The sequence below is a fragment of the Vicia villosa genome, unplaced genomic scaffold (genome assembly GCF_029867415.1).
Source record: "Vicia villosa cultivar HV-30 ecotype Madison, WI unplaced genomic scaffold, Vvil1.0 ctg.000256F_1_1, whole genome shotgun sequence".
Classification (NCBI taxonomy): Eukaryota; Viridiplantae; Streptophyta; class Magnoliopsida; order Fabales; family Fabaceae; genus Vicia; species Vicia villosa.
The window spans coordinates 189,867-205,182 of NW_026705109.1; the positions used below are offsets into that span (position 1 = coordinate 189,867).

The following is a 15,316-nucleotide window of genomic DNA, read 5'->3' on the forward strand; positions in this document are numbered from 1 at the left end:
CACTTTTATTAATCTGTGTGAAATAGTGTGCAAGATCACTCATTGTAGAACCGGAAGGAATATATTGTTCCCGTCTTGTAGCATGATCAATAAGTTTAAGTCTTGGAGTGCAACCATAGTTCTCTTAATATCCCTTGACTACTCTAACTGTTCTATGAAACATATTATATTGTGTTCAAGACCGACTCATTGAAAATGGATCCAATTGTCTTTCCTATCCTTTATAATTGCACACAGATGATATACGATTAATAAAAAAAGTTTAATAAGGAAATAATTAATGCACTTTACAATTTTCAGGAGTTTTATTTAAAAAAAAAATTCAAATCTATAACTGAATTAAGCACAGAAGCTTACATGAACAAAATGAAGCTAACAAAAAAAAGAAATTTGATAATAATTTAATTTGAGTTTTTTAGACTTAACCTAGGCCTTTTGGAAAGCTTTCTTGAACATACAAAAAGCTAATTTAAACACATTTAATCCATACACAAACTAAAAATCTCCGAACAAAAACTAAATTAAACCATTATTATTACTAAAAGTGTAGCAAGTCAGGATACCAATATTTTATCAAACTGCTAATCGAAAAAATTAAATGAGCTACAACAAAAAGCATTAATCAGCCACTGCATGTTACCAATATTGCATACATTTTCCATGAAAGCATGCCACTTTGAATAGGGCATAACCTCAATATTATCTCCTCTAACTATTCCACACAAACATGTAAGAAAGAAATTGTCTTGTAATTGCTTGTTCTGCAGATTCTAAAATGGACATGTGGACAAATAATCAGCTTTAAAAGACAAAACCTGACCAGTCTACTTTCTGTAACTGGCACCAACTTACAATGTTCTAACCACAAAAACCAAGCTTCTTCATTACTTTGGCATAAGCTGCAGGAACAGTAGATGGTATTCTCAATCTACGTTTTGATATCTTTGACTGCAATTGTTAGCATAACTTAGTTAGATTACAATTAATTCATATAATCAAAATAAAAAAGAAATTCATAAATATTGTAACAGGAGAAAGAAAACCCAAGAAGAAGAGTTAACGGTTCATCCCTCTTTATCTTTGTTAGGAAACCATGCAGGTGTTATAACACTGATTTTAAGATTCAAATTCATTTCCACGTCTGAGACATCAGTTTAAAACAATGATAGTATATATTTTTCTTCGGCTACCATTTCTAGTGGATAAATAACATCGCCATGAAAGTCTAGCTTATATGAGATAGAGACACTACATTGAATGGGAGTTTCTTGACTCGAATTAAGTGGAGACTTGAGCTCCAGAGCCAAACTATACATTTCTAACTTCACTACTACTATTATTATTGTTGTTGTTTTCGAACCATGGGCAAAACAATAGGGAGCAAATCACTTAAGACCAAATACCCTTTCATTATGTTTACAAATTTAATATAACAGATAATCTGTAAATTTTGTTTCCCTGCCATGTATTTGGCATTTGCTCGAACACCTATTCCAAATTGTCTCGAGTGTATTCTGAATAGTTTCCATTGACATTTATTAATCAAAAATTGAATGGATAAAAGTTTGAAATTCACTCATGGGCTTCCCTCATGACCTAGCTAGTGATAAATAATGTAAATCAACTAAATTTTCCACTTTTAAGAAAATAGAAGAAATAACTCCATCAATCCAAAGTATAAACCATGCCCTGTCAGGTTAACAAATCTTGCAATATTCAAACCAAGATTGCTTACACTTACAGCACTTTTCTTGGGAAAACGTTCTTTGTGTACTTATAGGAAATATACTGTAGTTCTAAATTATACAAACAACAAAAACTTGTATATAACTAAACTTATATACATTCAATTTAAAAGGCAATGCATGTTTACTAGTGGAATGTTAACTAATACTCATTTATAACCCTTAACAATGAATCCCACTGCCAATTCTTATGTTCCTTAAAAACTATTAGTGCTCGGCGTGAGGGGATGGATTGGAAAAATCTCAAGTCCTGCATTGGTTAAAGATAGAGTCTATAAAGAGTTTATATAGATAGTCACCACTCACCTTACAAGCCAGTTTTGTAAGAATGAGTTAGGCCTAATTCTAATTCTAATACTTACTCAATGGGGGATTGAAAAGTTAATGTATGTTTACAAGTGGAATGTTAACTAATACTCATTTATAACTCTTAACAATGAACCCCATCATCAATTCTTATGTTCCTTAAAAACTAACTTTTCTGTTTGGGTGTTTGGAGGGGAGGACTTCGAAGGGAGGGAAGTACGGCAAAAGAAATATAAAGCTTTCATCTTAACTGAGAGAATCTGAGAATGTTTTTGTGGAGAATGAGAAGGGAATGCTTATCATTAAATATTTTTAATTTTGGAAGTATTATAAAAATATAGAAATGATGTGAAGAATTTTTCCAAGCCTTCTAAAATCCTACTTCAATACATTTTTTGAGTTCCCCATACCAGGGGGATTTTGTATTATAAAGAAAAATAAATCCTACTTCAATACATTTTATGTTGGGAATGCTATTTGGCTAGGTTTCAGAGATGTTAATTTACTTAATTTTACTCAATAAAATAAAAAACATTTGCACCAAATGCTCTCTTTGCATCATAGCCATCATAAAATTGTTTGAACACAACGTTAACTGATCCAAACACACAGTACTAGTTGTACTACACTAGAACTTGACCTAAAATATATTTATAAAGAAATGCACTTTGCTATTGCTAGTGCTTTCTATCACAACATCTAAATCTCTTATACGATCTTAGAATGTTACTTTCACATTAGTTATTATGGAAGTACTAATAGAGAAGTATACCAAACCAACAAACATGTTAGTGCCATATGCCCATCAGTACTAATGCATAATTATGATCTATGATAAACTATGTTTATAGTAACACAAATTGCAAAGTGAAATCATACCATATTGACATGTATCTAATTCTAATGCAACATACATGTTGTTCTAACACATTAAGTACTACAATACAAGACTACCATAATTATAATTATTGCCTCATAAACCCAGTTAAACTTCACATCTTTGCATAAGGAAACACAAGTTGTTCTAATTTCTGAAAATGAAGAAATCCAAATTTACAATTTAGTTATTAGTCCTATTATGTTAGAAACATGCGCTAATTGATAAATATGAGTTGTCTACTCTAACAGAAAAGTATCACTGTTTCTGCTAAGTATTTGACCTATTTATCTAACTATCTAAGGAATTCAGAATGCAAGGTTGGCACTACAAAAGCTATAGAAAACCTGTTTAGGGCAGAAGCAGACATTTAATTTACGGTGAATATGCTCAAGTTAATAACATACTTGTTAAGGAAGACTTGGGTAATTTATTCACACCTCATGAACTGTTATGATGGGGATATTGGTAATGAGTAATTGAGTATGGTTTGATCTATTCATCACTGACAGAACAATAAAATCATTGAGGTTTTCATGATAAACCACCCAGAAACTTGCATTTCAACAAAACTATGGCATTATCATATACCATAAATAAGACTTTATTCTGGCTAAGGAAAAGTAAAAATGCAAACCTTCAAATGAGCATTGTGACGTTTTCCCTCCCTCCATCGCCTAAAGCTCCCATCATTCATTAATCTGAACCTAGACTTGTAAGACCTGATCCAAATATAGCAAAATCACTCACTCCAAACCAAACACGCAAATACAAATATAATATCCATGTTAAACAACGTGATTAAACACTTATAGCGCAAACAATTATCATAGAAGTGATCATATAAGCTATTTCTTCAACAAAAGATAAAATCAAATCAAATTGTTTTCATATAAGTTATAAGCTATTATCCTAGAGATATAGAAACAAGCTAACTCCATAAGTTCTATCAAACAGCCTCGCAGCTCAAAATTCAAATAAGCAAATCCACACTGACCCTAACATAAATGTCAACAATTCCAAATGCAACACAAACACACACTGAAAGGGTATAGTAACACTAAAACAGAAATGAATAAGAAACCTACGAATAAGATTTCATTTTGTTCCAAATGCAACACAAACACAAACTGAAAGAGTATAGTAACACTACAACAGAAATGAATAAGAAACCTACGAATAAGATTTCATTTTGGTTTTCTTGATCTTAGAATTAACCGGAGTCATTGGCTTCCTTCTCTTCTTCCTCTCCCTCGACGACACATTCCGCACTTGAATCAACTATTCAAACAAAAACCCAAACTTCCATCACACAATAACAAACCAAAATAATCAACACCAAATTAAATCCCAACATTTCAATCCAAAAACGCTACCGCATTTTCTCAAACACCAAACACGCAAAAATAAGCAGATGAAAATCGAAACAACTTACGGAGGTGGGAAATGGAGAAGGGCGAGGCGCGTAGATAGGCAATGAAGAGAAACTGAAGAGAGGGCGGGGAGTGGGGTTAATGGAAGCGGAGTGAAGTGGTTGCGGCAGTGAGTGGTGGATGAAACGGCGAGAGGACGGAAGAGGTTGAAGAGCTTGACGAGACTGAACGGCGAAAGAGCGAAGCTTTGGGAGTAATCTCTGCATCATTGGTTGTCGCCGTCGCTGGAAGAAGGTTTTGGCTATGGCGTTTTGCACTTTGCGCAATTGAACCAAAACATTCGATTCAGAAGTTCTCTTCTTTTTCTCTCTCTGTTTTTTTATTTTTTTACTTCTTTTGATTTAGAATTGGGGTTTTAGGTTTTTTTTAATATGTTTATTTATTTGGCCATAGATTAAAAAAAATGAGAAATCTATTATTAATATAATAAAGTTAATTACCAACATAATTATCAAATCATCCTAACTACACTAATTTAGAAAACTTATTTCATAATCCTAAATGTAATTGCATACCCTTAATTTATTTATTTTTTTTCTTTTGAAAGGATTTATGCATAGAAAAAGAAAACAAAAATGAATGATTTGCAATTGCCAAAGAAAATTAATGATTTGACTAACTCAATAGAAAAGTTAAACAAATATTTGGTTAAATTTCATTTATTACCGTTGAACAGTTATTGTATTAGCAATTACCAATGCATTTTCTTTATATTTTTAATCATATTACCATTACATAAACTATATTACTTCTAATACACACAAATCTCTAACTATTTCATACTCTGCAAACTTTATACGCAGCAAATTTTAGGTTGTTGTTGCGATTATCAGAACATCAAAAAGTATAACCTTTCCATGAATCATTTTAGGTTGTTGTTATATTACTACTGCATAAACTCAGTATCATATTTCATACTTTACAAATTTTAAAAAATGTAAATTTTCGGTTGTTTTTGTTTCATTATCGTAACACCAAAAGATAAAAATTCCATGAGTCATTACGTTTTGGTTGTTGTTTTTCATCACAACCAACTTGCCTTTCTCTTAAACCACCGACAAGAGATCCACCTTCATCGCACCGCCGCTACAATAACCTTTTCCCATGCTGCAATTTTTCTATTAGAATGAAAAGGTAAACTTTTGTTGCGGTTGGTGTTTTTCGATCTAAAGCAGATAAAGAAGTGTTGAAAGTAATTCTTTATATCGAAGCAGGTTGCTCGACAGAGACAATGGAGTGTCGAAAAAATTTGTTTGTGTGGGCATAGTTTGTTACACACATATTTATTTTAGATCTAGACTAAAATAGATTTGATTTGATTTAGTTCCAAAATAGATATTTTAGGATTTTATAGTTTTGGACTTTGGTTTAAGGAGAAAATTAACCTAAATCTATAAATAGGGAGTAACCCTCATTATTTTGTAATCAAGTCAATTAAATTGTATTCACAGAATTTGCAGTTGCAAGTGAATAACAAAGTTTTCCACAGTTTGTGGGCAGAGAGTTACTCTACAGAAACCCTAATATCTTTTCTTCTGTAAATTTCCTTTCTAATTTTCATCGCTATTGTGTGAGTGGTAACAATCTTGTTCATCAAGACTGATAGAAATGCATCATAGATATTAGTGGGTTTCCAACATCTGGTATCAAGAGCTCCGGTTTATCGATCATGGGAATAAGAAAAAATCACGATGGTGGTGAATTATGGGAATGAAAATTATCCAGCAAGTCTACCAATTCTGAAAGTAGATAACTATGATAATTGGTGCAAACAGATGAAAGTTCTATTCAGGTGTCAAGGTCTTTGGGATCTTGTAAAGGATGGAGTAAAAGAGCTTGAAGAAGACGCTTCAGAAGAAGAAAAGAAAGAACACGAAGAATTGAAGAAGAAGAAGAAGAGTTATAAAGCACTCTTTATAATTCATCAATGTCTGAGTCCGGACAACTTCGAAAAGGTTAGTGATTCAGAATCTGCAAAAGAAGCTTGGGAGATTCTGGAAAAATCTTTTGGAGGCGCTGAGAAGGTGAAAGAGGTGAGGTTACAAACTCACAAAAGAACGTATGAACTGCTTCAGATGGAAGATAGTGAAAGCATAACCGATTTCTTCACTAGGGTTACGAAACTAGTTAATCAAATCAAGATATGTGGAGAAACGTTAACAACAAGAGCTATTGTTTCAAATATCTTGAGGTCTTTGGCCCCTAAGTTCGACCACATGGTGGTAGCCATAGAAGAGTCAAAGGATTTGTCGAAATTGACAAAGGAAGATCTTCAAGGGACACTTGAATCTCATGAACAACGAATGGCTGAAAGAGCAGCAAGCAAGTCAAAGAGTGATGTGGCTTTGCAGGCTCAGTCGGCAAACAAAGGTAAAGGAAGTTGTAATGGAAATAAAGGAAGAGGTGGCTACAACAATTCGACTGGTCGAAGTCGGCAAGAAGGAAACTGGTCGAATCAGAAAAAATCCTCATACCAAAGCAACCAAAGAGGTGGTGTTGCAGGTAGAGGAAGAGGTGGTGGTCGAAAGCATGACAAGAGTCACATTCAGTGTTTCAATTGTCAGAAGTATGGTCATTATTCTACAAAGTATCCAGAAAATAATAAGGATCAAGAAAGTGATGCAAAGCTTGCAAAACAAGAAGAAGAAAAGATGATGTTGATGGTCACAATAAAAGATGAAGATAAGTTCAAGGACCAATGGTACTTGGATTCAGGATGCTCATCACACATGTCGGGAAGGAAAGATTAGTTTATCAACATAAAGCCCTCAATGAAGAACATGGTGAAATTCGCAAATGACAATACTCTATCAGCTGAAGGTATTGGAGATGTTCTAATTATGAGGAAAGATGGAAAAAGGTCAGTAATTTCCAATGTATTGTACATACCAGGCATGAAGAGCAACTTACTCAGCATTGGGTAGTTGGTCAAAAAGAACAACAAAATTTCGATCAAAGGCAAGATGATGAGAGTCGTCGACGCAAGTGGAAGGTTAATCTTGAAGGCTCCTATGTCTCAAAATAGAACCTTCAAGATCGAACTCGATTTGATGGAGCACAAGTGCCTTTTGACTGTAGCTAGCAGAGATGAATGGATGTGGCACTATCGACTAGGTTATCTCAACTTCAAAGACATCAGGGACTTGAAAAGAAAGAATATGGTTTCAGGAGTGCCCGAAATCGACATTCCAAACGAGGTATGTGAGGAACATGTGCAGGCGAAGCAACACAAAAATAGCTTCAGCAAGGATGCTGGAAGTAATTCGAAGGCTATTCTCGAAATCATATACTCTGATGTATGTGGTCCTATCCTGGTGGATTCGAATGGAGGTAACAAATACTTTGTTGCATTCATAGATGATTTTAGTCGAAAACTATGGACTTATCTGATCAAGAAGAAAAGTGAAGTGATCAAGGTATTTGTCAAGTTTAAATCAATGGTTGAAAGACAAAGTGGTCAAAAGCCCAAAGTTTTGAGAACTGATGGTGGTGGAGAATATGTGTCAAAAGACTTCGACATGTTATGTGAGAAAGAATGGATTATGCATGAGGTGGTGCCACCCTACACTCCACAACAGAATGGAACTACAGAAAGAAATAATCGAACCATCATGAATATGGTGAGAAGTATGTTGAAAGGCAAGAATTTACCTAAAGAGTTTTGGGTTGAAGTTGTGTCGACCGCAACATATATTCTGAATAGATGTCCGACGAAAAAGCTAGAAGGAATTACTCCAGAAGAATGTTAGTCTAGTGTAAAGCCTAGCTTGAGTCATCTGAAGGTATTTGGATCTATAGCACATAGACATGTGCTAGATCACTTGAGAAGAAAACTTGATGACAAGTCAAATCAAATGATTCTAATAGGATATCATTCGACTGGAGGTTACAAGATGTTCGACCTAGTGAATAAGAAAGTAGTGATCAGCAGAGATGTGATCATAGATGAACTTAAAGAATGGGATTGGACTGAAAATATCAAGAAAGACTCAGTGGAAATCTTACTTGAAGAACCAGAAACTCCAGTCGAAAGAGAAGTTCGACAAGAGGAGGTTAGAGATCAACCAGATACAAGCAGACCTCAGAGAACTAGACACATGCCTGCAAGGTTGCAAGAATGTGTGATTACATCAGATGATGTGGTCAATGATGAAGGTTAGCTAGTAAATTACTCTTTCTACGTAGATGTCGAACCGGTTAATGCAACTGAGGTATTAAAGAATTCGAAGTGGGTAAAAGCTATGAATGAGGAAGTGAAGTCCATCGAAGACAAACATACTTGGTCACTTGTCGAATTGCCTCAAGGCAAAAAGGAAATTGATGTGAAGTGGGTATACAAGGTGAGGTGTAATCCCAAAGGAGAAGTGACTCGACACAAGGCAAGGCTTGTGGGGAAAGGATTTCTTCAGAAAGAAGGAATTGACTTTGATGAAGTTTTTGCACCTGTTAGTAGAATCAAAACAATCAAATTGGTTATTGGTCTAGCAGAAATAAATAGTTGGCACATATGTCAGATGGACGTGAAGTGTGCATTCCTAAATGGACCCTTAGACGAAGAAGTCTATGTTGCACAACCAATTAGGTTTGATCGACGGTTTCCTAAGGGAGGAGGAATTTATGAAGTGAACAACTGAACATGGAGTATGTGTAAGAAGAAGCAGTAGTGAATCGCTTATACTATGTCTCTATGTCGATGATTTGTTGATAACAGGTAGCTGCAAGAAAGAGATCGAAGACTTCAAAGGTGATCTCAGCAAGGAATTCGAAATGTCTGATCTGGGCGACATTTCATATTTCCTTGGCATCAAATTCTACAAGAGTAGTAGAGGTTTGATGATGCACCAATGAAGATATGCAAGTGAAATTCCTAAGAGATTTGAGATGGAAGAATGCAATTCGACTTCGACACCTGCTGAAACAAGATTGCAATTGTCGAAGAACCCAGATAAAGATGATGTCGACCCAACCCAATACAGAAAACTTATTGGATCATTGAGATACCTTTGTCACACAAGGCCTGACTTAGCATACAGTGTAGGTATGGTAAGTAGATTTATGCAGAAGCCAAAGGTATCACACCTAGCAGCGGTGAAGAGGATATTGAGGTATCTAAAGGGAATGCTTAACTATGGCATTTTATTTCCTGCAGCTGATAAAGGAAAATAATGCAAATTAGTGGGATATACTGATTCGAGTTAGTGTAGCGATGCTGAGGATCGAAAATCTACAGTAGGTTAAGTGTTTATGCTAGGTGGTGCACTAGTTGCTTGGAGTTCGAGAAAGGAACCAGTAGTGGCATTATCATCATGTGAAGCAGAGTACATAGCTGCTTCTCTTTGTGCATGTCAAGCAACATGGATGGTGAACTTGGTCGAAGAGATAACATGTAAAGATCATGGAGAAATTACCATGAAGATCGACAACATGTCAGCTATCAACCTGGAGAAGAACCCGATAGTGCATGGTCGAAGTAAGCACATCGAAATGAGGTTCCACTATCTTTGAGAGCAGGTAGCTAAAGGGAAGATGAATTTGGAATATTGCAGAACTGAGAATCAGATTGCTGACATCATGACGAAGGGAATGCAGGTCAAAATATTCAGAAGACTAAGAGCTATGATAAATATAGATAGCTTAGACACAATGAATTAGGTGGTGTGTTGAAAGTAATTCCTTGTGTCGAAGCAGGTTGCTCGACAGAGATAAGGGAGTTTCAAAAAGATTTATTTATGTGGGAATAGTTTGTTACACACAGATTTGTTTTAAATATAGATAAATTTAATTTAGATTTAAAATAGATTAGATTTGATTTAGTTCCAAAATAGGTATTTTGGGCTTTTATAGTTTTGGGTTTTGGCTTAGGGAGAAAGCTAACCTAAATCTATAAATAGGGAGTAACCCTCGTTATTTTGTAATCAAGTCAATTAAATTGTAAAGCACGGGTAATTTTTTTTAATATTGACGAAATAATTTTTTTGATATACATATGAAAAATTCATTTTTATTGGAAAAAATAATTTCAAAAAATACTTGTGACATGGAGAAAGAAAAAAATGACATTTGAAAATAATGGTAATAATTTGATAGTGACTCGTAAAATAAAAAATTAGTTGTGTGAATGACTATGTAGTATTATTCTATTTGATAAATTTTATTTTTAATTTTATTGAAGCTAACAAATAGATTAATTAGTATTTTTAGTGATAGTAAACAAATAGAATAAATAAAATATGTCCTAAATACAATTTTTTTTAATATATTGGTCATATGTTGAACAATGGTGCATCATCTAATATACATAATCTTAAATGAATATTGATCAGATGATAATTATAGGATTCTATTTGAAAAGATAGCATGAGTTTTTATCGGATTCATCTAATATTACAAATATTTACGAATATCAGTAATAATTATAAATATTTACAAATATTTTATTGATTAAAATAAAAAAGGTATAATGGTGATAGTGACCCGTGAAAATAATAAATTTGAGTGATTCTAATTTTCTCATGCATCAAATTTTTGTCAAACGATTTACATGGATTTCTTCTATTTGTTTCTAACATTTATTTTATTTTAATTTAAAGTGATATTTCTTGTTGAAAGTGATAATAATTTCTTGTTGAAAGTGATAATAATTCCTTAATTCATTGGCAAATTGCAATAGGCACAGATCATGCTTTTGTTGAATGGTTTCTTTTCTCTCTTTCTCTTTCTTCTTAAGCGAAGTAAACCCTTTATTTCTTGTTAGTAATTTTGGTTCTGCTTTAGTAATTTTGGTTCTGCTTTAGTGATTTTGGTTCTGCTTTAGTGCCCATGTAACCCTTTAAGCGAAGTAAACCCTTAATTCATTGGCAAATAGCAATAGGCACAGATCATGCTCATTTGTAACACTTGAAGGCTCACCAGAAAGTGTAACTTTTACAGTCTCATATTATAGATCAAAAGGAAAGAAACTGAAAGAAGGAAATAAACATGAACATCTTCACACCATGACACCAAAAACCTGGATCTGAAAAAAGACAATCGAGTAAGAGAAATGAAATAGACAAACGTTAACCACTGAACCGTGCATCAAAGATGGGAAAGTGAGTTTTAACCTCTAGGATAAAGAATATTCATCTCTGAGCCACAATTGTCCCTGAACTGATTGGAGTTTCTGGAAATACATATGTATGGTGATGAACATATCAGAAAACCACAAATGCAAAATAAATATGATAAAAACATAAAGAAAAAACACTAAAAGAATCACCATGATAAAAGCACTAAAATCATAAACAATGGTCACCACATGTAAATCTTTCGAAAAGATTTATCGTTTACTTTCTTCTTTCTTCTGAAATCAAAACCCCTAAAAAAAACACCAAAAATGAGAAGAAGCAAACGGAAAATTAAATCATAACACCATAAATCTAAAAATACGAAGGAGTGAAAACGAAAAAAACAAAAATGAAATCAAAACTCTAAAAAAAATGAGAAGGAGTGAAAAAGATTGAAATAAAGAAGAATTTCTAAGATATTCTCCTTTATTTCAATCTTTTATAAACCACATATTTTTATAAAAAAACTGCTATAGAATTCATCGAGTCCTTCCTAAATGTAGATTTGTAATATATGAACTCTAAGTTGTTGAATCAAACATGCCTTTATATTATTTGTCAATTGAGATATGAATTCATTAAGGCTTTCCTAAATGTAGATTTGATCACCTTGCTACAAACCAAGCATACACGAGCAGTGATCTTATACAAAAACACCAACTGTCTGTTTTCAAAGTTGAAGTATAATTGATGGCTATATAAGCTTCAAGAAGAGAAAGCAACAATTCAGATGAAAGTTTTTCAATATCAATAAATAATGGACAAACATGAGATAGAAAAGGAGCTTGAGGAGTATAGAAAAAGTTCATGAATTTGTCGTAAGAGAAAAGATGATTTTGTCAAGAAAAAGAAAAAGAAAAAAATAGTAGCAGTAGCATAAGAAGCAAGAACACAATGTACGTTTAATAGTGTTTAATATTAATGTAGAAATATTAGATTTGGGTATAGATATTTTATTTAAGGGTTTTCATTTCTATTATTTATTTTTACTTTTAATAAAAAGTGATATTTTTAGTGATAAAGTTAATAATTTCGAAATTAATTTTTCTTGCTCATTTCAAATGTAATAGATAGTTATTATACCCCGTATAAACTAATTGAACATATAATTCTATTTCCTTAATTATCATTTTTGTGTAATATATCTGACTATTATTAATTGCTAATATTAATAATTAATAATAGTAATTAATTAATTGAATAATTATTAAGATGTTTCAATAATAAAAATAATTATTAAGATTATTTATTTATAACTAAAATAAATTAATAAATAAAATTATTAATCTACTTTATTAAACAAAACTACACTGCACATGCTTTCGTTGGTAACTACACACGCTAATTATGTTAAAAGATTAAAAGTTACAGGTTTGAATTGCTAAATTATATAAATATTGAATTATATTAGTCAATATAATCAAAATGTAATGTGTCATATATATATATATATATATATATATATATATATATATATATATATATATATATATATATATATATATATATATATATATATATATAAAAGGCATATCTTATGAGAATGGTATATATATATATATATATATGTGAGAATATGAGAATAAATTATAACCGTTGGATTAAAATAAAGAGCTGAGATTAAATCTGAAATTTAAAGATGTCACGTGACTTTTTTTCTCAAAAGTTTCAACCTTTCTCTCTTGTTTCATGAATCAACTAAAACATTTTCTGCCCTCACAAATCATTTGTTCATCTATTCTCTCTCAAAGTCACATCTCTTCCATCCAGTACCACCGTAAACTTTACGGCATCGCCACCGGCGGCGACGACCCTAATAGATGAAATTTTGTTTTATCCTATTAATTTCTCTATTTCCTTCTCGTTAGAATCCTTTACTTTAATCCGATTTCTATCAAATTATGCCCCTTCACAAACGACCACCGTATACGGTGTTTTCACCGGCCACCACAACCACAATGGATACAAATCTAGTTTCTCCCCTAAATTCTTCGATTCATTGGCTTTCTCTTCATCGTTTCAGATTGATTTGGTTTTACTTTCAACCATTGGCATATATATATATATATATATATATATATATATATATATATATATATATATATATATATATATATATATATATATATATATATATATATATATATATATATATATATATATATATATGGTTGATATCTTTAGATAATTTATTTTTATTTCAAATATAAAATAAATAAAAATAAATATTTATTTAATTTTTAATATGAATTATCTTAAAATAATTGAGATATTATTAATTTAATTATTTAAAAATTGGGAATAATTTCATGAGATTGTGCTTTAGATTTTGTGAGAATTCTGGCTTGCATGCCATATTTATATGTTTGATGTTTTTAAAGATTTCATCTTATTAGTAGTATTATTTGCATTATAAATGTTCTACAAAATCAATAAAATCATTCCCTTTTCAATTTTCTCACCATTCTTATTTCTTTCAAAACAATCAAATTAAATCAATTAGGAAGAAATAAGAATGGTGAGAAAATTGCAATTATTAAAAATTTTATTTAAAAAGTTATTAAAAATATTATTATTTAAAAATGCAATTATTAAAAATGCAATTATTATTATTTATTATAAATTAAAAATGAAATTATTAAAAATATTTATTATTAAAAATGAAATTATTTAAAAATGCAATTATTCTTTCACAACAATATTTTTGTAATAGAAAGTTATTAAAAATGCAATTATTATTATTTATTATAAATTAATTAAAATAAAATTTTAAAAACATGATTATAGGTTAAATCATTTTTTGATAATGGGAATTAATTTAAAAAGTGGGTTAAGTGGGTCATTTCATAAAAATATACATTTTTTTTTATAACCACTGGTTTAGTCCGGTTCGGGGATCGGTTCTGGCATCAAGTGGTTCCAGCCCCTCTGCCATCAAGTGGTTCCAGCCCGATCAGTTCTGACATCAAGTGGTTCCAGCCCCCTCTGGCATCAAGTGGTTCCAGCCCCCTCCCAATCGTAGTTGCGGGGGGTCGAACTGTGGTCCTCCCTACCAAGTTCAACGCCAATCACCGCTATTAATTATTATTTAATCAATAATACTCATATTTAATTTTATGGGATACATTTTAAATTCTAATTAATTCAATTATATAAACGGGAATAATTGTACAGGAATATGTTACAAATATTTTTATAAGTATGAAAAAGTCTATTGTTGATATAATTATTTTTATAAACGGTAATATATTACAAATATTTTTATAAACGGGAAAAAGTCAATTGTTGATACTATTATTTTTATAAACGAAAATAAGTTACAATATTTTTATAAACGAAAAAAAGTCTACGGTTGATACAATTATTTTTTATACAATTATTTTTACAAACGGAAATAAGTTATAAATATTTTTATAAACAGTAAAAAGTCTGATAAAATTATTTTTATTAACAGAAAAAAGTTACAAATATTTTTATAAACGGGAAGAGGTCATTGGCTCTAAAGTTTGAGCACGTGGTAGTAGCCATAGAAGAGTCTAAAGATCAACATTTATAAAGGAAGAGCTTCAAGGGATACTTTAATCTCATCAACAAATAATGGATGAAAGACTTGCAGGCAAGTTAAAGAGTGATGTGGCTTTGCAGTCACAATCAGCAAAAGAAAAGAACGACAAAGGAAGTTGAAATTAAAACAAAGGTAGAGGAGGCTACACCCATTTGACTGTTCGAAGTCAGCAAGAAGGAAGCTGGTCGAATTAGAGAAAGCCCTCATACCAAAGCAACTAAAGAGGTGGTGTTGCAGGTAGATGAAGAGGTGGGGGTCAAAAACATGACAAAAGTCACATTCAT

The 15,316-nt window shown here is 31.9% G+C and overlaps 1 protein-coding gene and 1 long non-coding RNA gene across 2 annotated transcripts; both read right to left on the reverse strand.

Moving 5' to 3' along the window:
* Positions 1-517: 517 nt before the first annotated feature.
* On the reverse strand, positions 518-4,694 carry LOC131626058 (uncharacterized). Its single transcript, XM_058896874.1, has 4 exons — positions 4,364-4,694; positions 4,106-4,209; positions 3,566-3,650; positions 518-948 (listed from the first exon to the last, which is right to left on the reverse strand). Exons 1-4 carry the CDS (start codon positions 4,568-4,570, stop codon positions 859-861), a joined length of 486 nt encoding a protein of 161 aa, XP_058752857.1. The 5' UTR covers positions 4,571-4,694; the 3' UTR covers positions 518-858.
* A 6,572-nt stretch (positions 4,695-11,266) lies between these two features.
* LOC131626036 (uncharacterized) lies at positions 11,267-11,757 on the reverse strand. Its single transcript, XR_009291019.1, has 3 exons — positions 11,620-11,757; positions 11,465-11,523; positions 11,267-11,376 (listed from the first exon to the last, which is right to left on the reverse strand). It is a non-coding gene; the product is annotated as an uncharacterized LOC131626036 (long non-coding RNA).
* Between the last annotated feature and the right edge of the window lie 3,559 nt (positions 11,758-15,316).